The sequence below is a fragment of the Hemiscyllium ocellatum genome, chromosome 16 (genome assembly GCF_020745735.1).
Source record: "Hemiscyllium ocellatum isolate sHemOce1 chromosome 16, sHemOce1.pat.X.cur, whole genome shotgun sequence".
NCBI classification, from domain to species: Eukaryota; Metazoa; Chordata; class Chondrichthyes; order Orectolobiformes; family Hemiscylliidae; genus Hemiscyllium; species Hemiscyllium ocellatum.
Genome location: NC_083416.1, coordinates 10,782,416 through 10,808,483, shown reverse-complemented (window position 1 = coordinate 10,808,483; position 26,068 = coordinate 10,782,416). Strand labels below are relative to the sequence as shown.

Genomic DNA, 26,068 nt, shown 5'->3' with positions numbered 1-26,068 from the left:
TGCTGTAGAGCTCTGTAACAGTGACTTTCTGGGACAAACGAGAGAGAGGGTGATGTGATTGAGCAAGAGGGAGGGCAAAGGGTAAGAAATAGACTGTGGCAGTAATAGAAGAGAGACGGGACACATGTCACATTGTGAATGAAAAGGGAGGAGAAATCATCAAATGAGAGCAAGTCATGGAAGGGAGAGAAATCAATTAGAGGGCATCTAAGAGAGATTAACGGAGAGGAGGTGAAAGGGATTGCAGCAATGAGTGAGAGTGGTGGGCAGAGAGACAGTGGGATTTGAATCTAGCCTTACACTGGCATCTGCAGAGTATATCTTAGCATGCTTAATTCTGCAAATTTATTGTAAATGTCTCGTTCTCCTGTGGAATTCATGTCGTTAAAGGTTGATGTTGAATTATTGGCGCCTTTGGAAAATAATCGATGCCTCAGCTCTCAATCCCGCTAACTTTTAAATATGTGTCTTTTTTACCGTGGAAGGAATGCCAAGTGCGGGAAAATACAGTGTCAAAGTGCAGCGCAGAAGCCCCTGGATGCAAATGCAGTCGCCATAGACACCACAATAATCTTGGAGGGGAGGAAGGTGCAGTGCAGAGGTACTCACGTGTACATGACTCCAGAGCTGGAAGGGGACATGCTGGATCCAGGGCTGGTCATGACTGGAACAAAGTGTACTGAGAAGCATGTGAGTAACTTCTGCTTTGGCAAAGGTTTGAGACCAAGTGGCTGGTGATCATAAGCAGGTTTCGATTTTGGGCATTTTGCCGGCAACTGTGGAATGTTCTACTTCTTGTGTGTTTTATACCCCATTAAGATCAATGGCCGCAATAAAATGGGGGTTATAAAGTTATAGAGTCATACAGCACAGAAATAGACCCTTTGATTTATCTCGTCCGTACCAAACGTGATCCCATAATAAACTAGTCCCATCTGCCTGCTCCTGGCCCTTATCTCCCCAAACCTTTTCCTATTCATGTACTTATCCAAATGCCTTTTTTACATGTTGTAATTGTGCCCACATCCACCACTTCCTCAGGACGTTTCTTCCACAGGTGAACCACGCTCTGTGTAAAGGTATTTGGCCCTCATGTCTTTTTAAAATTTCTCTCTTCTCACCTTAAAAATATGCCCTCGAAGGCGTGAAATCCCCTCTGTCAAGTTCTCAGCCCAGTACTGGGTACAGCCAATATTACTAGGTACCTTGCAGTCTTTCAATATGGTGCACGCCCATGACCTGTCCACTTACCTTTGGTCCCAAAGGCAATTCCAAGTGCCCCTCTTCCCTTCACACTGAACCCCTATACTTACACTCCCTCCATAACCTCCCACCTCATCTTCCACTTCTCCCAAGTTTTGGCACTCTCCATTCCACTCTCCATTCCACTTTCCTCCTCTCTCCGGCTGCCCTTTACAATTTGCATGTCCACCCCAATCTGTGTCCCTCTCATCACTTCTGACACTGGCCACTCCCTGCTCTTTCTTGGGGTCCCTTTGAAAACTGGGAAGTCTCTAGTTTGCAAACTTCTTAATATCACTAGCACCGCTTCGGCATCTCCCAAAAAAAAATCATCTTCTCGGAGCCAATGGGACATAAGTGCAGTCTGTTGTGATATAACACAATAGTTCCATTCCCGTGTGATCCCATGTTATAAGAAAATCGAGTAATAACAGCACCAATTAAACCAATGGGACCAGAATCGTAGTCAATAGAGGTAAGGAAAGTTTGCATTCTACATACAACGGTCTAAATTCATCGTTAGCGTTATTGCCAACTTGCATTGAAGAAACACAAATTATAGCAGAGCCACTGCAGGATAAAGTACTGCCGTCACTGGAGATCTGAAACAGAAAGTGCTTGAGAAACTCAGCGGGTTTGGCAGCATCTTTGGAAAGAGGAACAGAATTAGTGTTTCTAAAGAGGAGTCATATCGGACATGAACCATTAATTGTTTCTCTCTGCACAGATTTGTTTTTACCCCAGTGACCAATCTTGATGCATCTGGGTCCTGATCATGTTGAAAAGCCCTGTCAGAGTTACAGCTGGAGTATGGTGGAAGTGTTGCGTATGTGTGCTCCCAATGGGGATTGCATGTACATGAGATTGGCGAACACTCATAGCTTCCTGAAACCCATTCCCTTCCTCAATCACCACGCACCAGAAGAGGAGTACTGTACAGAATCCAGAAGCAGAACCCAATCTGAATGCATCCTGTGGCTCTCTTATTAACTGGCTATTAGGGTTAATATGATATTAAGGGAAAATAGAGACATCTTTTCTGGGAGAAAGAAAGAATTGAAGGCAATGGTGAGCTTTCTTAAAAAAAAACTGTATTCTGGCAATCTAAGCACATCTATTGTCCATGACTTGAGAAGCTGGTAGTATAGCATAGAACATTACAGCGCAGTACAGGCCCTTCAGCCCTCGATGTTGCACTGACCTGTGAAACTGATCTGAAGCCCATCTAACCTACACTATTCTATTTTCATTCATATGTTTATGCAATGACCATTTAAATGCCCTTAAAGTTGGCGAGTCTACTTCTGTTTCAGGCAGGGCATTCCACACCCTCTCTGTAACCTGCAATATCCTTCTGCACTGTCCACAACTCTACCGATTTTAGTGTCATCTGTAAATTTACTAACCCATCCTTTTACGCCGTCATCCAGGTCATTTATAAAAATGACAAACAGCAGTGGCCCCAAAACAGATTATTGCGGTACCTGACGAGTAACTGAGCTCCAGGATGAACATTTCCCATCAATCACCGCCCTCTGTCTTCTTTCAGCTAGCCAATTTCTGATCCAAACTGTTAAATCACCCTCAATCCCATCCCTTTGTACTTTCTGCAATAGCCTACTGAGGGGAACATTATCAAATGCTTCACTGAAATCCATATACACCACATCAACAGCTTTACCCTTATCCACCTGTTTGGTCACCTGCTCAAAAAACTCAGTAAGGATTGTGAGGCACAACCTACCCTTCACAAAACTGTGTTGATTATCCCAAATCAACTTATTTCTCTCTAGATGATTATAAAACCTATCTCTTATAATCCTTTCCAACACTTTATCCACAACCAAAGTAAGGCTCACTGGCCTATAATTACCAGGGTTGTCTCTACTCCCATTCTTGAGCAAGGGGACAGCATTTGCTATCCTTCAGTCTTCCAGCATTATTCCTGTAGACAATGATGACATAAAGCTCAAAGCCAAAGGCTCTGCAGTCTCCTCCCTAGCTGCCCAGAGAATCCTGAGATAAATCCCTTTCGGTCCAGCGACTTATTTATTTTCACATTTTCCAGAATTGCTAATGCCTCTTCCTTATGAACCTCAATCCTGTCCAGTCTAATAGCCTCTATTTCAATATTCTCCTTGACAACATTGTCTTTTTCCTGTGTGAATACTGATGAAAATATTCATTTAGCACCTCTTCTATCGCTTTGGACTCCACGCACAACTTCCCACCACTGTCCTTGACAGACCCTAATTTTACTTTTTTCATTTGTTTATTCCTGACATACCTATAGAAAGCTTTAGAGTTTTCCTTGATCCGACCTGCCAAAGACTTCTCATATTCCACCTGGCTCTTTTTAGCTCTCTCTTTAGGTCCGTCCTGGCTAACTTGTATCTCTCAAGTGCCCTAACTGAGCTTTCATGCCTCACCTTTACATAAGCCTCCTTCTTCCTCTTGACAAGGGCTTCAAGTTCTTTAGTAAACCATGGTTACCTCACTCAACAACTTCCTCTCTGCCTAACAGATATATACTTATCAAGGACATGCAGTAGCTGTTCCTTGAACAAGCTCCACATTTCAATTGTACCCATACCCTGCAGTTTCCTTTCCCATTCCATGTATCCTAAATTTTGCCTAATTGCATCATAATTGCCTTTCCCCCAGCTATAGAACTTGCCCTGCGGTATATACCTATCTCTTTCCACTGGTAAAGTAAACTTAACCAAATTTTGATAATTATCACCAAAGTGCTCACCTACCTCCAAATCTAACACTTGGCCTAGTTCATTACCCAGTACCAAATCCAATGTCGCCTCACCCCTTTTTGGCCTGTCTACATACTGTTTCAGAAAACCCTCCTGGACACATTGGACAAAAACTGACCCATCTAAGGTACTCAAAATATGGCATTTCCAGTCAATATTAGGAAAGTTAAAGGCCTCTATAACAACTACCCTGTTACTCTCACTCTTATCCAGAATCATCTCTGCTATCCTGCCCTCTATATCTCTGGAGCTTTTCGGAGGCCTATAGAAAACTCCCAACAGGGTGACCTTTCCTGTTTCTAATCTCAGCCCATACCACCTCAGTCAACAAGTCCTCATCAAACGTCCTTTCTGCCACTGTAATACTGTCCTTGACTAATAGTGACACACCTCCCCCTCTTTTACCGTTCTAACTGAAACATCAAAACACCGAAATCTGCAATAACCGTTCCTGTCCCTACTCTACCCATGTCTCCAAAATAGCCACAACATCGAAATCCCAGGTACCAACCCATGCTGCAAGTTCACCCACCATATTCCAAACGCTCCTGGCGTTGAAGTAGACACACTTCAAACCAACTTCCTGCCTCAGTACACTCCTACGACCTTGAAACCTTATTCATGATCTCACTACTCTCAACCTACTGTACATTGGAGCTGCAATTGCGGTTCCCATCCCCCTGCTGGATTCGTTTAAATTCTCCCAAAGAGCATTATCAAATCTCCCTCCCCCTGGATACTGGTACCCCTCTGGTTCAGGTGTAGACCATCCTGTTTTAGAGGTCACACCTACCCTATAATGAGCCCCAATTATCCAGGTATTTGAATCCCTCCCGCCTGCACCATTCCTGTAGCAAGGTGTTCAACTGCTCTCTATCTCCCTATTCCTCGCCTAGCACGGGTAACAAACCAGAGATAATAACTCTGTTTGTTCTAGCTCAAAGCTTCCACCCTAGCTCCTTAATTTCTGCCTTACATCCCCATCACTTTTCTTACCTATGTCGTTGGTGCCGATATGGGCCGGTAATGGACCAGAGCAGATCCCCTCCAAACATTTTAAGAAGGTAGACTAGACCCTAACATTTTCTTATTTTAAAAGACAGATGCATTGCAACTGGTCAAACTACTCAATGTTAAGCAAAACACAATTTAGTTAAACTCTATGGTTAAAATATACACAAAAGAAAGATGGATTTAGACTAGCTTGACTATTGGAAAACCTAACCAAATAGTAGATACATTATCTATCACTAATTAACTGTTCAAATATAGTAACATCCCTTAAACACACCTCTTGTCAAAAAGGCAAATTCAGGCACAGATTCTCACACCAAGTTCTCTAATCCAGGAGGAAGCAGCATCAAGAGAAAATTCAGAGAGTGTAGCAGCCAGGAAACATTCACTGAAGACCCCAGTGGCTTCTGCTTAAAACTAAACCCACCCCCCACAAAAAAGTGAGAAAGCCTGGTCTGTGAAGGTTGGCCAGGCTTCTTCCTTTGTTCTAACTTTAAAAAAGAACCCTAAAGCCTTACAAGTTGTTTGCGTTCTCAGAGATAGCTCAGCACCTCTGCCTTACAACCTCTCTTCAAAAAGAAACCAGGACAAAGTGACTTCTTAAAGTGACAGCAGTTGCAATCGATGTAGTAAATGAACCACTACAGTGCTGTTAGACTGGAATTCCAATGATTTGTTCCCATTAATCTGTGTGAAGCCTAACGGTCATTTCCTGTCGCTAAACAATCCTTTTGTTCTCACAGATATGCTTTGAAGGACAGTGTCAGAATGCTTCGTTCCTGCAGGCGGATGAATGTATAGCAAAATGCCACAACCATGGGGTAGCAACCTAATTTCTCTCAGTCTTTGCTGTCACATGTAATATTGCATTATGGAAACAGGCACCTTAGCCAGACCTGTTGATGTGAGCAAATTCAAAAGCAGCGGTTATTGGAAAAGCTCAACAGGTCTGGCAGCATCTGTGAAGAGAAATCAGAGTTAATGTTTCGGATTGAATGATCCTTCCTCAGAACTGGCGGTAGCGAGGAAAATGTTGGTTTATGTACAGAAGGGTGGAGGGAAGGATTAAGGAGTGAACAGTAGGTGGGGATAGAACCCAAAGACAGAAAAGAAATGCACGGTGACTCAGTGGTTAGCACTGCTGCCTCACAGCGCCAGGGACTTGGGTTCAATTCCAGCCTCAGGTGACTGTCTGTGTAGAGTTTGCATGTTGCCCATGTGGGTTTCCTCCCACAGTCCAGTGATGTGCAGGTTAAGTGAACTGGCCATGCTAAATTGACTATAACGTTCAGGGATGTGTAGGTTAAGTGCAGTGGGTAGTGGAATGGGTCTGGATGGGATACTCTTTGGAGGATTGGGGTGGGTCTTTTGGGCCAAATGGCCTGTTTCCACACAGAAGAGATTTTCTAATTCTAACAGTTGGATAGACAAAGGAGTAGATAACAATCTGGCTAGGAGGTAGTTGTTAATGGAGACTGTTAGTGGCTAACAATAGGGAGAAGCTATGTGATAACACACTCCCAGCCAGATCATTATCTACTCCTTTGTCTGTCCAACTGTTCTTCTTCAGCCAGAGAGTGGTGAATCTGTCAAACTCACTGCCACAGAAGGCTGTGCAGCCAGATCATTGAGTTTATTTAAGACAGAGTTGGATAGGTTCTTGATTGTCAAGAGGATCAAGGGTAATGGGGAGAAGGCAGGAGAATGGGGTTGAGAAACTTATCAGCCATGATTGAATGGCGGAGCAGACTTGATGGGCTGATAGGCCTAATTTCTGCTCTAATAGTTTTATGGTCTCTTTGGGTTCTATCCCCACCTATTGTTTACTTCTTATCCCCCTCCCCCACCCTATCTTGTGAACATAAACTGACATTTTCCCAGCCACTATCAGTTCTGAGGAAGGGTCACCGGACCCAAAAAGTTAGGTCTGATTTCTCTCCACAGATGGTACCCGACCTGCTGAGTTTTTCCAGCAACTTCTGTTTTTGTTTCTGATTTACAGCACCCGCAGTTCTTTTTGTTTTTATTTAGTGTATGAGCAAATTGTTTGAATTGGATTTGCCCTCCCTGATGTCATATGCATTTGTCCTGTTTTGCTTCATATGCCTATCCTTGAATGATGACTTTAAAAAATCCAGGGCATTACATTTGGACCGTCAGTGCAGATCAAACTCAACAAGAGTCAAGTAAGAGAAAATGAGGACTGCAGATGCTGGAGATCAGATTCAAGAGTTTGGTGCTGGAAAAGCACAGCAGGTCAGGCAGCATCTGAGGGGCAGGAGAATCGATATTTCGGGCATAAGCCCTTCATTAGGAATGAGCGTGATGACTGGGTTTCATTCCTGATGAACGGGCTTATGCCCAAAACGTCAATTCTCCTGCTCCTCGACTGCTGTTTGACCTGCTGTGCTTTTCCAGCACCACACTTAAGAGTCAAGTAACAGCTTGCCGAAAGCAGAGAAGGGAAGAGAGAGGCACTGAACCCCAAACAGGAATGAGCAGCCAAGTAGTGAGGTGAATAAAGGCAAGGCCTAAGAATTAGGTTTTTGAAGAGAAGGTCTAACAGATTAATAAGGTGGAGATGTTTAGAAAGAGTGTGGATCCACTTGGCTTGATGGAGGAGATGATCAAGCTTTGGAACGCAGGAACTCAGTCACGGAAGAGCAGGGAGCATTGGGTTGGGATGTAGAGCATTGAGGAATTAGGGAATTGCAAGCCAGCTGAAGATCTTTGAAAGAGCACAAGGTTGCAAATTTTGGCCGATGAAGCGATTTTGACCAAGGAATCACGTATAAGGTGTTGGGTTTGTTGACTGTCTTTTCTTATTGGCCCAGGTTTGTAACAACAAGCATAACTGTCACTGTGAGGCGGGCTGGGCACCTCCGTTCTGTAACAAGCCTGGGTATGGAGGCAGCGTGGACGGTGGAGTTGGAGCACCAGGCTGTAAGTGGGCAATGATTGCTGTCTGTCACTGTGCTGCATTCCACTGCATTCAGTCCTGGGCACTATGCTACAGGAAGACATACAGACCTTGGAATCAGCAAAGCTGATTAATCAGAATGATATTGTTGCTGAAAGATTTGAAATACTTGAGGTAGGAGCAGGAGTAGGGCTTTAGCGTTCTATGTTGCTCCATTATTCAGTAAGACCATGGTTGATCTGATTACGATCTTAACTCTACTTTCCTGTCTGTGCGCCCCACCAATAACTCTCATATGAAAACAAAATACTGTGCGTGCTAGCAATCTAAAATGGAAACAGAGAATGCTTGAGAAACCCAGCAGGTCTGGCAGCATCTGCAGACTAAGAAACAGAATTAATGTTTCAATGACTGTACATTGGAAACCCCTGACTTCCCTGTTCAAGTCAGCTCTGAATGTATTTCATGACAAAGGCTCCACTGCTGTCACAGGTAGAGAATTCTGAATTCCTAACAACTTGCAGAAACAGGCAATTGCTCCTCACCTCTGCCTTTATTAGGAAACTGCTTAATTTGAAATTGGCCCCTTCGATCTAGACTTCCCTCAGAAGGGAAAACATCCTCGTTCAATGTTGCCTTGTCAAGCCTCCTCAAAAAGTGCTTCAATGGGTCACTTCTCATTTTTCTGACCTCCAATGGATATAAACCATACCTGGTCAACCCTATTTCAAAGGAATCAATCCAGTGAACCTTCACTGAAGATCCAAACATGTGTATCCCTCTTTAAATAAGGAGACCAACAAAGTGTACTGTGCCAAAAGTTTTCTTAAAGATTATCTATGGTATGAAAACAGGCCCTTCAGCCCAACACGTCCACACCAACCCTCCAAAGAGGTTCTAACATACCAAACACTATAGGCAATTTCGCATGGCCAATTCACCTGGCCTGCAAATCTTTAGATTGTGGGAGGAAACTCACACAGGTACAGGGAAAATGTGCAAACTCCACACAGACAGTAACCCAAGGCAGGGATTGAACCTGTGTTCCTGGCATTATGAGGTAGTAGTGCTAACCACTGAGCCACCGTGCCACCCCAAATTATGAGGAAAGGTTGAATAGACTGGTATTATAATCCCTTCAGTACAGAAAATTAGGGATCTGAAGATACTTTATTGAAATACGTAAGAAATTGAGGAGGGTCTTGTGTGCAGTGTATTATGATTAGGCCAGATCCCGTCAAGAATATCACTCAGACCCTAAATTTTCTGGTTGTTTTAAGCTGGTGTAAAGTGGATATTCCAGGAGTGATGCATCTGGCCAAACTACTCAGTTTTAAACAAAACACGATTTATTCACAAACCACTGAATGAAACACGAGCAAAAGAGAACCAAAGTTAGAATAATGTAACCTATCTGAAATTCCAGTCATCTCTATTGCAACTTAACGATGCTGTTCCAAATACAGAGGAACTTTAATTATCCGAACAAGATGGGCAGGCACTATTTCATTCAGATAATTGATTATTCGTTTAATCAATTAAATGCCTTTTCTCTGGGGCTCGGAGTTATTAATGTCTGCTCCTCGTTCAGGACACTGCAGCAGCAAACAGCGCGCGGGACCCCACTCCTCCCACCCTTGTCCAACACCGCTCTCCCCCCCGCCTGCTCCCGACCCTGTCCAACACTGCCTCCCGCCCCAAACGCCCATTACCTCCCCTCGCCCCAAACACCGTCCATCACCTCCCTCTGCCCCCAATCATCCAAAACTGCCCCCCATGCTCCCAAATCCTGTCCAACACTGCCTCCTGCCCCCAACTGTCCATCACCTCCTCCCCCGCCAACAATACCATCCATCACCTCCCCCCGCACCCCAACCCTGTCCAACACCTCCCCCGCCTCCAACCTCGTTCAACACCCCCTCCCCGACCCCCCGGCCTGGCCCAACGCTACACCCCACCCCCATCCCCATCCAACACAGCCCCCAGCCCCTCTCTGGGGCAGCCAGACTAGACAACAACACCTAGCCTGCTGCTGCTGCCTTTGTGGGGTAAGTCTCCAAATCACACGCACAACCTTCACGCACAACCTTTTTCTGCAACATTTTGACAGGTTTCACTTCTGCCTGTACACGACAATGTTGGTCAGATTATCTGGAAAGGAGGGTGGTTTAGGGTCCACCCCTCCGTAGAACACCAAGGAAAGTGTGGGGAGAGAGAGAGGGCGGGAGGTCAGTCGTTTGGAGACAGTGCCTGTTTAATCACTGTAAACAAAAGATGCGATCACTGTTGGAAACACATCTTTGATGAAATGTTTCTATCGGGACCTCGAGATCTCCTTTGGATAATTCAATTTTCGGATAATTGGTATTCAGATAATCGAGGTTCCTCTGTATTTGCAACATCCCCAAAAACACTCCCTTGGCAAAAAAAGATAAAATCAAACCCAGGTCCTGACAGGAGAGATGTCGGAGAGAGTGAGGATGAGTGTGGAGCTGCTTCTTTGGGTCCCCAGCTAAAACTTGACTAGCAGCTGCGAACAAAACAGCCAGACTGCTAAAACCAAACCAGGCCCTGAAATGGGAGAACTGGCCACTCCCCTTTCATTGTAGAAGTGTTTTAAAACAACATTTTAAAACGTTTTCAAGTAGATAGTTCCAGACATATCAGTACTTCTGCCTTTATGACCCCTCCGAAAAAAAAACATGGACAGCATAAAATTGTTAAAGGAGCAGCATCGTCACAAGCGTTAATGTCATTACCTCTGGGGCAGAAGGGCAGAGGTAAAAGTTCACCTGTTGTGGAGATGTTTCAAACATGTCTGGACAATTTCTTGAGGAGTCTTAGCAGGATGGATGCTAAAAGGATGTAGTAGCGACTATAACTAGAGGACACAGTTTAAAATGAAACAGTCTCCCATTTAAGATGGAGATGTGAAGATTTTGTTTTCTTGCTGAAGGTTGTTTTGTGGAACTTCCCTGACCAAAAAAGGTATTAGAAGCGTCATTGAATATTTTATGGCAGATGTAGATAGACTTTTGACTAACAACAGAGTCAAAAAATATTGAGGGTGGCTAGAATTCGTTCAGCCATTGTATTACCAAAAGGCGGAGTAGATGCGAGGGACCAAATACTCAAAACCTGTTCCTAATTTTTATGTTCTTAAAAGATAGGTAAAGAGAAATGATTTTCTCTGGTGAGGGGCAGGCCAGTAATATCAAGAAAGATCTCTTCACACCAGGAAACTTCATCACTTGAAAAAAGGTTTTGAAGATCAATTAAAAATTTCATCATTGGGATTGATAAATTTTTGTTTGGCTAACTTATTCAGTTTACGGAACCAAGGTTGGTAGATAGGGTTAAAATATGGATTAGCCTGCATTTAATTGAAGAATTTCCAAAGTGCAGTCTGGCTAATGCTGTTCCTCCAAAATGATCAATGCCAAAATCTAGATTGGATCTTCTGTCCAAGACAGCGAAAAAAAAAACAACAGATGTTTGGGCATTTTGTCTTTTTGTTTTAACTATTGAGTGCTTCCATGACTCACTTGGTAGCCTTCTCAATTCTGGCTGTCAAAGTTCTCAGTTCAAGACAGCTCTGTGGCATGAGCATAAAAATCTAAATTGACCCTCCTCTGCAATATTGAGGGGGCATCATACTGTCAGAAATGCCACCTTTTGGATGAAATGTTAAATTGACTGCCTGTCCTCCTGTTCAGATGGAGGAACAGTTCCAGTGGCAATATTACTATTGACTAACCCACCCAGGATAACTCCCCTACTTAAGATTAGTGCCCTGAGATAGTTTACCTGGACCCGAGAGGGCAGGCACTTGCTACTCTCTAATTTGTGGTGTCTATTCTAGAATTTAATAAGCTTTAGCCTCTGTGTTAAAGAACTTTGGGTTCAGGTTCCACTCCAGACACAAGAGCCCATCATTGAAGCTGATAGAATAGAAACTGGAATAACTTACTCAAAGTTAACGATTGGATCGTCTGAAAATGTGTTGCTGGAAAAGCGCAGCAGGTCAGGCAGCATCCAAGGAACAGGAAATTCGACATTTCGGGCATAAGCCCTTCATCAGGAATGAGGAAAGATGAAGGGCTTATGCCCGAAACGTTGAATTTCCTGTTCCTTGGAAGCTGCCTGACCTGCTGTGCTTTTCCAGCAACACATTTTCAGCTCTGATCTCCAGCATCTGCAGACCTCACTTTCTCCTCCTGATTGGATCGTCTGGCCAAGTTCAATTCCAGACCCATGCTGAGATCGCCAGTCAGATCTTGACCAAGAATTGGATTTTAAGTTTAAACCTGTGAAGGTAGTAAAAGCACCTTTGCTGATGTGGAGCAAGAGACAGGTGGCCAACTGCTCAAGATGGGAATCGAGTAGCACTGGTATTAAAAATTCCCGATAGAGGGCTTATGCCTGAATCATCGACTCTCCTGCTCCTTGGATGCTGCCTGACCTGCTGTGCTTTTCCAGCACCATCCTTTTCGACTCTGACTCTCCAGCATCCGCAGTGCTCACTTTCTCCCAGTTATTACACTGTAAAAGTAGCATCCGAATAGCCAGCGACTCACAGTGCTCCGTGGATTTGCTGGTAGCCGGGCATTAAGGGTGGAGTTTCCCTCCCTGGAACAAGCACAATACTTGGTGAAGACACAAGGGGAGCAATTGGACAAGTTTGTCCCCTCCTCGCCACCTCACCAATTCAGTTCTGGATGATCTGGTTATTTGTTGGCCACTTCATCATCAGCAGTTAATGCCTTCAAGTGGTCAATAAATGACCAGATCATCACCTTCCCAGCTACGAGTGTGAGAAAAGTGGCTACCTGCCTGCTGGAGGGGCAGAGAGGCTGCAGCAGGTGAATCTATTTGCCCCATAGTCAGGCACTTAGGAGTATGGATGGGGACCAGGAGGATACCTTCTGGAAGGTCCCTTTCTGCCCTCTCCTCTGAACCCTTCCTGACTTTCCTTTCATTGTGATCCCCAGCCCCTGTTGGAAAATAAAAAAATTACTTACCATCTCAGCATGGAGGGAGGTTTAGGCCTCTGACTAGCCGGCAACCTCTGGCAACCCAGAAGGATGATGTGGAGGCCTGTGACAGGCTGAGAAACTCACCTACATGCACCTATCAACTCTTAAACTAGTCATATAGTATGTGACTGAAGAGGTGTCCCAAGGGCAGTGCTTTCATTACCACTTAATGCACATCCCACTCCGCCCTCACATTTACTACCAAAAAAAAAATAAGTTCCGTCCTAAGGTTCAATTTATGAGCATCAATTTGAGGTGTTTAGAAATGGATAATGTTTTCATTTTGGGAGCCCTCAGTCAGTATCAATACTGCCGGCTTGTTACAACATGGAATAGCTGCAGGCTTCTGAAGTGGCAGCAGAGGAGGTGATGGCTTAGTGGTATTGTTATTAGGCTATTAATTCAAAGACCCAGCTAAAGTTCTGGCAACATGGGTTCAAATCCTGCCATGGTGGAATTTGAATTCGATAAAAATCTAGAATTAAGAGTTTAATGATGACTGTAAAGCTGTTGTCAATTGTTGGGGAAAACCCCCCTAGCTCATTAATGTCCTTTAGTGAAGCAACTTGTCCTCACCTGGTCTGGCCTACATGTGACTCCAGAACCATAGCAACATGGTTGACACTTAACTCCCTTCTAGTCAACTGGAAATGGGCACAAAATGCTGGCCTAGCCAGTGAATCCCATACTCTGATTGAATTAGAAAAATCATGTTTCATTTAATGACTTCAAGATAACCCCAAAGTACTGTCTGACCAATCAGCTATCCATGGTGTGCAAGCACCATTGTATTGTTGGGAACATACAGCAGCTAATTTGCACACAGCAAGATCCAACAAACACGGAGTGATAATGGTTGATTAAGCTGCTGTTGGTTGAGTTGAAAGTATTGGTCATGGCTTTAAGGAGAATTCTCCTCGTTTTCTTTTACATCTGCCCAAGAGGACAGTATACTGTCCCAACTGAAAGTTGAGACCTCCAACAATCTAGCACTCCCTCAGTATTAGACTGGAACACCAGCCTGGATAATGAGCTGAAATGGATGACATTCTGACCGAGAGGTGAGAGGGCTGCAATGCAGCTGATATTCCTCAGACCCTTTCATCCAGGAGAAACTCTCTGCTTTGCACATGAACCAATTCCCAGAGGCATGCAGAGAAAATGACCAACAGTGAGGTGCCCATCTCTCCATTTCAAATTAATTTATTTTGTTTAACAGTTGAATGAAAACATGATAACGTGGATGCAGAATCTTTAAATCTTTGTAAGGCAGAGGTAGATAGAGTTTTGATTACCAAAGAGAAGAACAATTATCGGGGATGTGCAAGATTTAAGGCTAAAATTGAGTTAAGGCAAAAATCAGATCAGCCATGGTCTTTTCGAATGGTGGAGCAGGTTTCAAGTGCCAAGTGGTCTACTCCTGTTCCTCGTTCATATGTTCAAGGCAGCAGCAGATTACGTTTATTCCAACATGACATTTATATTTGATAAATATGATTGAGAGCAAATTAAAAGTAGTCTGACATGAACTAAAACAGAGAGTGCTGGAGAAAGACATCAGTCTAGCAGCATCAGTTAAGCGAGATAATATTTTTGATTTCAGTGACCCTTTCTCAGAATGGTTCTGGACTCGAAACATTGACTCTGCTTTTCACTCAACAGATGCCGCCAGACCTGCTGCGTTTCTCCAGCATACTCCGCTTTTGGTTCAGATTTCCAGAATCCAGAAGCTTTGTGCTTATTCATATGAACCAATTTTTTTTGCAGACAACAGCCTGATTGTGGTGGGAATTGTGATGCCAATTATATTGTTGCTGTGTGGCATTGCAGTAACTCTGCATTACTGCTATCGACGAAGAAACAACATCTCTCCGAAGGACATCAAGAACTTAGGGCCTGATGACAAACAGTTCTGGTAATTTGACCTTTGTGTTTAACTTCTCTCACATTTTCAGAGGGAATCTCTGTCACCTCCATTATTCTTTTATGTGACGCTAATTTTACTCATGAACTGATTCTGACTGTTCTCCTATGAACAAGAAGGTCCAGGCTGCAATTTCCTTTAAGAAAATTGGGGCTCCTCAGGGATTCAGTCTGTATCTTCTCATCACTCGATTGTTCTGCTGGGTCAGAAATTCCAAATGGCATCTGTCCTTCTGCAAATAACTTGCTAACCACAGATAGCCATTATAAACATAAATACTGAGGGAATATTCAGCCTTTGTTCCTCCTTTACCTTAGAATGTTTGGAATTTTTTGAAGTTGACCTCAGTGACCCAGGTCACAAACTCTAATAAAAAACCTTTGGGTGACTAATATCCTAGGAGGTTAAACCATATTGCTACCATGAGGCGTCAAGAAGGGAGTCCAGGAATCTGTCCACCAAAAATTGAACTGGGCTATTCTGGCACCTTGTAGTGATCTTTGCGGGAGTGGCAACTGAAGTGTGGGTCACCTGACTTCCTTACCTTTGCAAATACATTTGGAGGAGTGGACCAACAAATCGAAAGACCATGAGAGTGAGCAAAGCTCTCCATAGGAAATGGAAAGATTTCATACCAAACCTTCCTGAGATTTTATTTGCACTTATTTTTTCAGAATGATTAGGGATTGGAAACAAAATATGATGTCATAAAGCTGCTGAAGGTTAAGGCAGTTTTTCTCAATGACATGAAGAGATGTCCAATGCTATAAGCTGCTGAATTGGGTTGTGATTGTCTCTCAGATGCTCCTGTCCATCCTCTCTGATAAAGAGATTTTTCACAGTTATCCCAAGCTTTGATATCACTCCATCAGTCTACAATTTTTTACAATCCTCCATCTTCCATATGGTGTATCAGCCTAATACAGAGGTTGATCCCAGATTATGTAGCGATACTGCACCATTCTAACTTGAGTGATGAGATTATGATGCATTGTTCATAACATTGCATTATATATGTTCTAATTGTCAAGAACCCCTTGATACTTTTGCAAAAGCAAAATACTTCAAATGCTGAGAATCTAAAATTGGAGCAGAAATTGCTGGAGAAACTGAGCAGGTCTGGCAGCATCTGTGGAGAGACAAACAGAGTTAATATTTCAAGTCTGACCCAACTCGTTCTGAGCAAGAGTCAAGTTTGACTCAAACTGTTTCTGTTTCCACAGAAGCTGCCAGATCTGCTGATTGTTTCCAACACTTTTGCCTTTTATTTCTTCATGCTGTGACATTGTTGGGTCTAAAGTAGAAAGATTGGCTCTCAATATTATGATTGCACACCCACACACACAAATGCCTGCACATTCTGACAAAAAAACCCTGTCAAAAACAGACAAAAGTATACATACATGAGTGCACATGCAACACATGAATGCAATACAAATGGAGAGGCTGAAGCTATGAGGCTGTGACTATGTTCTTAAGTTCCCTCGTACTGCCACAAAACCTTCACACAAACATTAATACTCAGGCTTTTAAGCATGTGTACTCGCACATACACATGTCTGCACACGCAAACACATGCATACATGTGTGCAAACACAAGCACGCACACACCCATAAGTACGCACACGTGCGAGCGTGCGTGCACACACACAGACAAACACATACACATTGAATCACTGAACTGTAAAAAGGAAGCCATTCAACCCACCATGTTTGCACTACAATCGTGAGTGCCATGCTTCCATCCTTTCTCCAAAACCCTGCTCAGTATTTCTGTTTAGGTAGACATCTAATGCACTCTTGAGTACCTCTGGCCGCTCACCTGCCCCTAGACATGTGCCCTCCAGCCGTTTCTGTGATATCCATGACTCTAATACCAGGAAGGCAGCACATCATCCTGAAGTCACTCTGTGATTGCGGGAACATCTGTCTGTTCTTCACTCTGCTTCCTTCTCCCCTGTGGCGCGATGAGCCTGGAGTTTGCTATTCTTCTCTGAGAAGCCATCACCTGCACCTAGAAAAGAGGAATGAAAGTTGATCAGGATGTCAGTGGGGGATGACCTGCCTGGTTCTCTTGTACTCTCTGCTGGTCCCCATTGCCAACTCCCTGCGTATCCCTAACTTGTGGTGTGACCATCTCTATCCATGTAGCTCTCAAGCTTTGCTGTTGCACCACACTGATTCCAGCAGCTACTTAAGTTATGAAACTCAGAGCTCAGCTTTCTGCAGCCACCAACGCTTATTGTATGTGTTCATCTCGGGTGCATGAAGTGTTCATTATCCCGTATTCCTCATGGCTGAGCTGCCCTGACATAACTTAAGTTTACTTTTGTAGTATTAACTAGAAACTGAACATTCGAGGTAAGACTACATACAGGCACAAAATCTTCTAACTAGCATTAATACGTCCAGGCTGAAAAGCACGTGTGCACACATACATACCAATGCACATGCATGCACATATGCACATGCAAGTGTACAGATGCAAACAATCACATGACTCTTAAACAAGGAAGATGAAAGATCAGGTCTGACATAACTGAACACTGACACTCTCTAGCAGACATCATTGTGCCCATATTCCTGTAGATACAGATCATTCTGCTGTAATGTGAGTTTCATCAACACAAATTGGCTATAACACAATTGACGAAGTGTGGCCATTGTTTGCATAACACACACTTTCAACCGAATAGATATGGCGATTTTCTATCAGTGACCTCGTACAGCATGATTTTCTATAGCAGTTTTCCACAGCACAATTTTCGATAGTGCGAGGTTACAGAGGAACACAACTGTTGTGTTATAGAACAATCTGTTCACAAGAACACTCTTGAATATGTTCATCAAGTTCTCAACCTAAAGAAATTTGTTCGTTTGCACTTTAACAGAATCGATGTTTGAAATTTTACAATGTGTTATTTAAGCAGATTATGAGCTACCTTTTTCTTTTCCCAGTGATAATAACGTGGACCAGAAAATTAAAAACGGCCACTCAAACCCAACCTTCCAAATCAGAAACAAAGATACAAAGGTAAGCTTAAGAGAAAATGGTACTAATTCAGGGGAAAGGAATATTCAGTGGGAGAGTTAACTCCATAAATGGCTCACTGGGTATTTGATAAATGATATATTGGACTGACAAGACCTGAAGGCTCCTGATTCAATTTCTAGCTTGCAGTGAGACAACTGAACCAGTGCTTGGTTACACAGCACTTAATATCAGAATGATCAGTGAGGAAGCAGATCAGTAATCGTTATTTTTCAGAGTCATCATGGCTGAATGTCAATCAGGCTTGGAAGATGATCAGTATCAATTGGGGTATCTTAGAATGTAGTCTTAGTATATTGCAGTACAGACATTGTCAAGTGAACCATGTATTCACCATCTAATTCCTGCCCATGTCCTTTTGCACCCAATGCATTGTTCAAGATAATAATCCTCTTACTTTTTAAAATAAGTACGAGTCAACAATAATTCCTCATTCTTCCAATCCATTGCGCAAAGAAACATTTTTTCCAAACTTCGCTTTCTTTTTCTGATCTTGTGACACTCTGTTACTATTTAACCAACCATTGAAACTCTCTATTGCAACTCAACCTGCCACAATCCTCTAAAAATCTGATTAATTTAACCCTCTTAGAGCCAGTGCATTTTTAAAATTCACTTTAATTCCAAAACCTCCTTCCTCCTAACTTTCTAATGAATCTAGGTTTCTGTTATTAGATTAGATTAGATTAGATTACTTACAGTTTGGAAACAGGCCCTTCGGCCCAACAAGTCCACACCAACCCGCCGAAGCGCAACCCACCCATACCCCTACACTTACCCCTTACCTAACACTACGGACAATTTACATGGCCAATTCACCTGACCCGCACATCTTTGGACTGTGGGAGGAAACCGGAGCACCCGGAGGAAACCCATGCAGACACGGGGAGAACGTGCAAACTCCACACAGTCAGTCGCCTGAGGTGGGAATTGAACCCGGGTCTCTGGCGCTGTGAGGCAGCAGTGCTAACCACTGTGCTACCGTGCCGCACACATGTTATGTATTATGGACCAGGCCAGAGCCTCTTAAGAAGATAGCCTAGACTCTAACTTTTCATTATGTTAAAGGTAGATGTGAAGTGGATATTCCAGGTGTGATGCAGCTGGTCAAGCCACTCTGCTTTAAGCAAAACAGAATTTATTTAAACACTACATTTGAAACATGAACAAAAGAAAGCAGAATTTAGAAGAACTTAACTATTTGATAACTCACCCGACTAAATACAGCAACTTAACTAATTAACTGTTCCGAATGACATCCTAAAAACACACGTCTTGGCAAAAAGGTAAATTCAAACAGATTCTTTTAGGTAGGAGGGAACAATATCCAGAGAGAGATCTCAGGGAAAGGTCAGTTAGGAACCATTTACTGAAGCTTGCAACTCTTCTGGTACTCATTCATCTTGTGACTGTTACAGCTAAAAAACACACAGGAAAACCTGAACTGGGAAAAGGACGTCTCCCCTTCCAGTGTTAAACTGTTTAAAAAATAATCCATGTCCTTCGATCCCTCGGCACCCCTGGCTTTACAAACTCACTTCAAAAAACCCAGGACACAAAAATATTCTTAAAGTAACAGCATCGTCAAATAGGTCTAGTTTATAAACCCAAATTGATGCAATAAAGTCCAAATGTAGCCTAACTGAGAATGTAAGAAACTTCAGGGACTGGTGCAAAAAACTAGCAAAGTGTTTCACCATGTACTCTTCAGAACAGATGCAAGAATATCATTTTTCAAAGGGAACAAACAATTTGTACAGCATGAGAAAAGAGACGCGACTGGTTAACCAGGTTGACTCTTTCTAGTCAAGGTGTTGCTATGGAGATGAACCAGGAAACTTTTGTTCTCCACCCCCCCCCCCCCCACGACCCCTCCCCGCTTAACTTGAATCTGTATTCTACATTTATAACTACAAAACAAACAATTCAGTTTTTAAAATGTAAAATAAAGAACTGCTGATGATGGAAATATGAAACAAAGACAAAAATTGCTGGAGAAACTCGACAGGTCTGGTGGCATCTATGCAGAGAAAGTAAAGTTAACTTTTTGGGTCCAAGACAGTTTTATTTTGTTGCATTTTTAATAGCCTTTCCTACTCACACATCAAAGCCTCTTATGTTTCCAGTCCTTTTGCAATGTTACCCTTCAAGATGCAATTCCTTTTCTCTATTCATATAAAAATATAAAATATAAATAAATGTATAAAACATTACAACATAGCTGCCCCCCAAACTGCCAGTTTATGTGTATGCTCTTTTAGTGTTTTTAACATCACAAAAAGATGTAGTAGTTTGATCAGATTCCCTACAGTGTGTAGGGACAGGTCCTTCGGCCCAACAAGTCCACACCGACCCTTCGAAGAATAACCCACTTCCCTCTGACTAATGCACCTAACAGTATGGGCAATTTAGCATGGCCAATTCACCTAACTTGCACATTTTTGGACCGTGACACAGGGAGAATGTACTTACTCCACACAAACAGTCACCTGAGGCTGGAATTAAGCCTGCTACCCTGGTGCTGTGAGGCAGCAGTGCTAACCACTGTGCCACCGTGCCACCCCAATTTTTGACACCAGTCCTTTTAGCTGCAAGATCATACATGTTTATGAAAGCAGCAAAACGTAAACTCTGATGAACATCCCATCATTGCTACTTTTTGCTTTCTAAGCAGTGGTCAGTCCTCCTTGTCTCTGTCCTAATTGTTTCCTATCCCACTCTTTTCAAAGTCCACTTAAACCACATTTTTCACACTTGCCTTCATTGCTCAGACCATTGAGTATAGGAGTTGGGATTGTACAGAACATTACTGAGATTACTTTTGGAGTACTGTGTACTGATCTGGTCACCCTGCCATAGGAAGAATACTATTAAATTGGAGACAGCGCAGAAAAGATTTACGAGAATGTTACCAGCATTGGAGAGTTTGAATTATAAGGAAAGGCTGAATATGCTGGGACATTTTTTCACTGGTGAGTAGGAGGCTGAGGGGTAACCTTATAAAGGTTTATAAAATCATGAGGGACATAGATACAGTGGCGAAGGTTTTTTTCCTAGGGTAGAGGAGTTCAAAACCAGAGGGCTTATCTTTTAAGGTAAGAAGCAAAGGGTGTAAATGGGACCCGAGGGGCAATCTTTTCACAGAGGGTGGTTCATATCTGGAATGAACTGCCAGAGGAAGTGGAAAATGCAAGTATCATTTACAACATTTAAAAAACATTTTGACAAGTACATGAAGCAGAAAATTTTAGAGGGATATGGATCAAATGCAGGCAAATAGGATTAGTTTCGTTTGGGAAACTTTGTTGGCATGGACGAATTGGACGGAATGATCTTTTTCTGTGCTGTATGACTCTATAACTCTATGATTTCATTTGTATAATTCTATAAGAGATATATACAACTGACTAAACTCAATCTGCCTTTGAAAATCTATGCCAACTGCCCCAATAATTTCCTGTTTTCTCCAGGAGTAACATGCTTTAATCCTAAATTATAGACTCAAGTAATTAGATGCAACTAAACCTAATTGGCCCATTAATTCCTGACATTTCCTCCATTGTTAAGAGGCTAGTTAAATTAATCACTTTCCAGTCCACTGCCAAAATTAATTTCCACATTAAGGTCACAAAATAGCCAGAGCACCTACAATTTCCTTCTGCTAACTTCCCTCGAGATCTTTAAAGCTAAGATGTGGAGGTGTGAAAGCTGGTACTTCCAAATAGACCTGCTGGACTATAACTTGGTGTTGTGTGATTTTTAACTTTAAAGCTAATTCCACTGGCTCTCTATCACCTTACATTTAAACCACATTTTAGGGCCATCACTTTTTTTTAATAGATATCTTTGTTGAAAATTTAACATGCTTTTACAAGTTTGCAAATAAAAAAAACCCCAAGCATAAACATTGATATACAATTAAATCATAAATAAATAAAAGCCAAAATCTGTCAAACAAAAGGAGAGATACCGAAAAGAAAAAAATAGACAAAACACAACTAACTACTAATCTACCCTACAACTAACCAGAATGTATGGTTAAATCTCTTACATTACTCAAGAAAAAAAAATGACGGATAACACAGAAATTGAGTAGTAAAGTACATGCTCAGAATGTGTTAACATCGGATCGTAACAAAACCCGTATTCATGCGGGATTCCTCTCCCATAGGGCCCCGGATCAGCCAGGGTCATTGTCTCAATTAGATAAATGTCCTTAATAGAATGGCTGAATTATCTGTATCTATGTAATTCAAGTAGGGCTGCCATATTTTATAGAATAATTCGGTTTTTTGGTGCACCATATTTGCAAATGTGTTGCTGGTCAAAGCACAGCAGGTTAGGCAGCATCTCAGGATGCTGCCTAACCTGCTGTGCTTTGACCAGCAACACATTTGCAGCTGTGATCTCCAGCATCTGCAGACCTCATTTTTTACTCGGTGCACCATATTTGTAAGGATGTCAAGAGGAATATATTCATGATTATTCTGTGCCAGTTTGAAAGTCCAGGGGGGCCCTCAGCCACCCAGTTTACCAAAATATTTTTCCTTGCACAGAAAGAGAGAATGGAAAATAATCCCTTCCTGTGCACATCCAAGGAAGGCGAGCTCGAAAAGCGCAAAAGGAGAGATATTGGATCCACTCTAATTTCCGTTCCCAGGATTTCTGTCAAGGCATTTGCTACTTTAGTCCAATATTTATGGATCTTATGACAAGTCCATAAGCAGTGTACAAGACTGCCCACCTCTGTTTTACATTTGGGACACTTTGGAGATGTTCTTGCCTTAAATTTTGCCAATCAGTCCGGTGCTATATGGGCCCTGTGATGTATCTTCAACTGAATGGCCTGGGTCTGTTGCAGATGGAGATTTTTCTGGCATTTTCCCAAATGTTATTCCAAATTTCTATGGAGATTTCCAGCCCCAAATCCTGATCCCATGTTTTAGCAGATTGTCCAGCTCTTCCGATACTTCATGTAAAAATGATAAAGAGTGCTGACCGAAGGTACCCCCATTGGTCATAACACTCTATGTTCTCTATCTGATTTATAAAGACTATCTAACAGCGTAGTCTTCTTCTGTATGTAACCTCGAATTTGGAAGTATCAAAAGAGATCACCATTAGGTAATCCAAATTTCTGATGCAGCTGTTCAAAAGACATCAGGACCCCTTCCTTAAACAGATCCCTAAACAGGAGATACCCCTGGATCTCCAGAGTTTGAATGTGGCATCTGTAAGCCCTGGTTGAAACCCCCATGCCCCCACTATTGGAGTGTAGGGGGATGTTTACGTGAATTGCCCTCATTTTGCTGCATCATATTCCAAGCTTTAATTATATTTAGTATTATAGGGCTTTTACAGTGGTCCGTAATGATTTTCCTCTTGTCTGAAAGTAAGATGTTAATAAGTGGGCATTTTACTTGAGAAGCCTCGATGTCCAGCCAGATTGATGTGGGTCAGACAAGACCCAATTGGCTATGTAGCTTAATAGGGGACTTAACTGATATTGTCTAAAATCTGGAAAATCTAGTCCTCCCCTTGCCTGTGGAAGCTGTACCTTCCTCAGCTTAATTAGGGGCCGTCTATGATTCCAGATGAAGGAACCCAGCCAGCCATACAATTTGCGTGGTACCAACGCGGCAGCATCACCAGGAGCATTCTCATAGAGTATTGGAGACAGGGCAGGACATTCATTTTAATTAGTGCTATTCTGCCTAACCAGGAAATTCAAAGGTCTCCCCATTGCTGGAGGTCCTGCCTTACCCTCTCCAGTAACTGCACAAAGTTAGCCTTGTATAGCTGGCCAAGTACTGGGGTGATAAAAATGCCTAAATGTAAGAAACCCTCCAGGGACCACCAAAAGGGAAAGTGGGATCCATCGGATAGGTGGGATATACTAGTGAGGTCGCTCACTGGCAAAGCCTCTGATTTAGAAAAATTAATTTTGTAGCCTGAAAATGCACTAAATGTATTAATAACTTGTATTAGGTGAGGCACGGACATCAAAGGATTACTGAGGAATAGGAGAATATCATCTGCATAAAGAGTAATTTTATGTTTACCTGTACCAGTCCTCGGGGCTGTTATATTAGGGTCAGCCCATATCGCTCCTGCTAATGGCTCAATTATTCGAGTAAATAGCAATGGTGAGAGAGGACATCCCTGACAGCAGCCCCTATCCACACTGAAGCTGTCCAAGCCTAGTCCACTGGTAATCACAACTGCTTTGGGATCATTATACAGTGTTGAGACCCATTTGGCAAACACCTTTCCAATGCTAAACCTTTCCAATGTGTAAAACAGGTATAACCATTCAACCCTGTCAAATGCCTTTTCCGCGGCTAATGAGACTACTACTCCTAGTATTTTTCCCTGATGGCAGGCTTGAATCACATTCAAACCCTTCTAACATTATTGGATGATCTACGGCCCTTAATAAATCCCACCTGATCCTCCTTTATGATGTATGGCAATACCCTTTCTAGCCTCAATGCTAACATTTTAGAAAGGATTTTAAGATCTACATTTTGCAAGGATATTGGTCTGTATGGCGCGCAATCTTCTGGGTCCTTTCCTTTTTTTGAGAATAAGAGAGATATTTGCCTCTTTCAGCGAAGGTGGGAGACAGCCCTGACTGTATGAGTAGCTATACTTGTCCATACATGGGCCAGCCAGTATTCCTGTAAATTCTTTGTAAAATTCAGCTTGAAATCCATTTGGGCCAGGTGCCTTACTGCTCTGAAGTTACCTGATTGCTGAAAATGTGTTGCTGGTTAAAGCACAGCAGGTCAGGCAGCATCCTAGGAACAGGAAATTCGACGTTTCGGGCCAGAGCCCTTCATCAGGAATGAGGAGAGTGTGCCAGGCAGGCTAAGATAAAAGGTAGGGAGGAGGGACTTGGGGGACGGGCGATGGAGATGTGATAGGTGGAAGGAGGTCAAGGTGAGGGTGATAGGCTGGAGTGGGGTGGGGGTGGAGAGGTCAGGAAGAAGATTGCAGGTTAGGAGGGCGGTGCTGAGTTGAGGGAACCGACTGAGACAAGGTGGGGGGAGGGGAAATGAGGAAACTGGAGAAATCTGAGTTCATTCCTTGTGGTTGGAGGGTTCCCAGGCGGAAGATGAGGTGCTCTTCCTCCAACCGTCATGTTGTTATGTTCTGCCGATGGAGGAGTCCAAGGATCTGCATGTCCTTGGTGGAGTGGGAGGGAGAGTTAAAGTGTTGAGCCACGGGGTGGTTGGGTTGGTTGGTCCGGACATCCCAGAGGTGTTCTCTGAAGCGTTCCGCAAGTAGGCGGCCCGTCTCCCCAATATAGAGGAGGCCACATCGGGTGCAGCGGATGCAATAGATGATGTGTGTGGAGGTGCAGGTGAATTTGTGGCAGATATGGAAGGATCCCTTGGGGCCTTGGAGAGAAGTAAGGGAGGAGGTGTGGGCGCAAGTTTTACATTTCCTGCGGTTGCAGGGGAAGGTGCCGGGAGTGGAGGTTGGGTTGGTGGGGGGTGTGGACCTGACGAGGGAGTCACGAAGGGAGTGGTCTTTGCGGAATACTGATAGGGGAGGGGAGGGAAATATATTCCTGGTGGTGGGGTCCATTTGGAGGTGACGGAAATGACGGCGGATGATACGCTGTATACGGAGGTTGGTGGGGTGGTAGGTGAGAACCAGTGGGGTTCTGTCTTGGTGGCGGTTGGAGGAGCGGGGCTCAAGGGCGGAGGAGCGGGAAGTGGAGGAGATGTGGTGGAGGGCATCATCGATCACGTCTGGGGGAAATCTGCGGTCCTTGAAGAAGGAGGCCATCTGGGCTGTACGGTATTGGAACTGGTCCTCCTGGGAGCAGATGCGGCGGAGACGAAAGAATTGGGAATAAGGGATGGTGTTTTTACAGGGGGCAGGGTGGGAGGAGGTGTAGTCCAGGTAGCTGTGGGAGTCAGTCGGTTTATAGTAGATGTCTGTGTTGAGTCGGTCGCCCGAGATAGAAATGGAAAGGTCTAGGAAGGGGAGGGAGGAGTCTGAGACAATCCAGGTGAATTTGAGGTCGGGATGGAAGGTGTTGGTAAAGTTGATGAACTGTTCAACCTCCTCGTGGGAGCATGAGGCAGCGCCGATACAGTCATT

General features: G+C 43.3%; 1 protein-coding gene across 1 annotated transcript in view; it reads left to right on the top strand.

Moving 5' to 3' along the window:
• adam19b (ADAM metallopeptidase domain 19b) overlaps window positions 1-26,068 on the top strand; it is a 248,593-nt gene that overhangs the window by 126,864 nt on the left and 95,661 nt on the right. Inside the window, exons 16-20 of the mRNA XM_060836711.1 lie at window positions 486-690; window positions 5,765-5,842; window positions 7,856-7,964; window positions 14,745-14,892; window positions 17,860-17,935. Coding sequence (XP_060692694.1) covers window positions 486-690; window positions 5,765-5,842; window positions 7,856-7,964; window positions 14,745-14,892; window positions 17,860-17,935 — 616 coding nt within the window. The remainder of the gene's footprint in view (window positions 1-485; window positions 691-5,764; window positions 5,843-7,855; window positions 7,965-14,744; window positions 14,893-17,859; window positions 17,936-26,068) is intronic.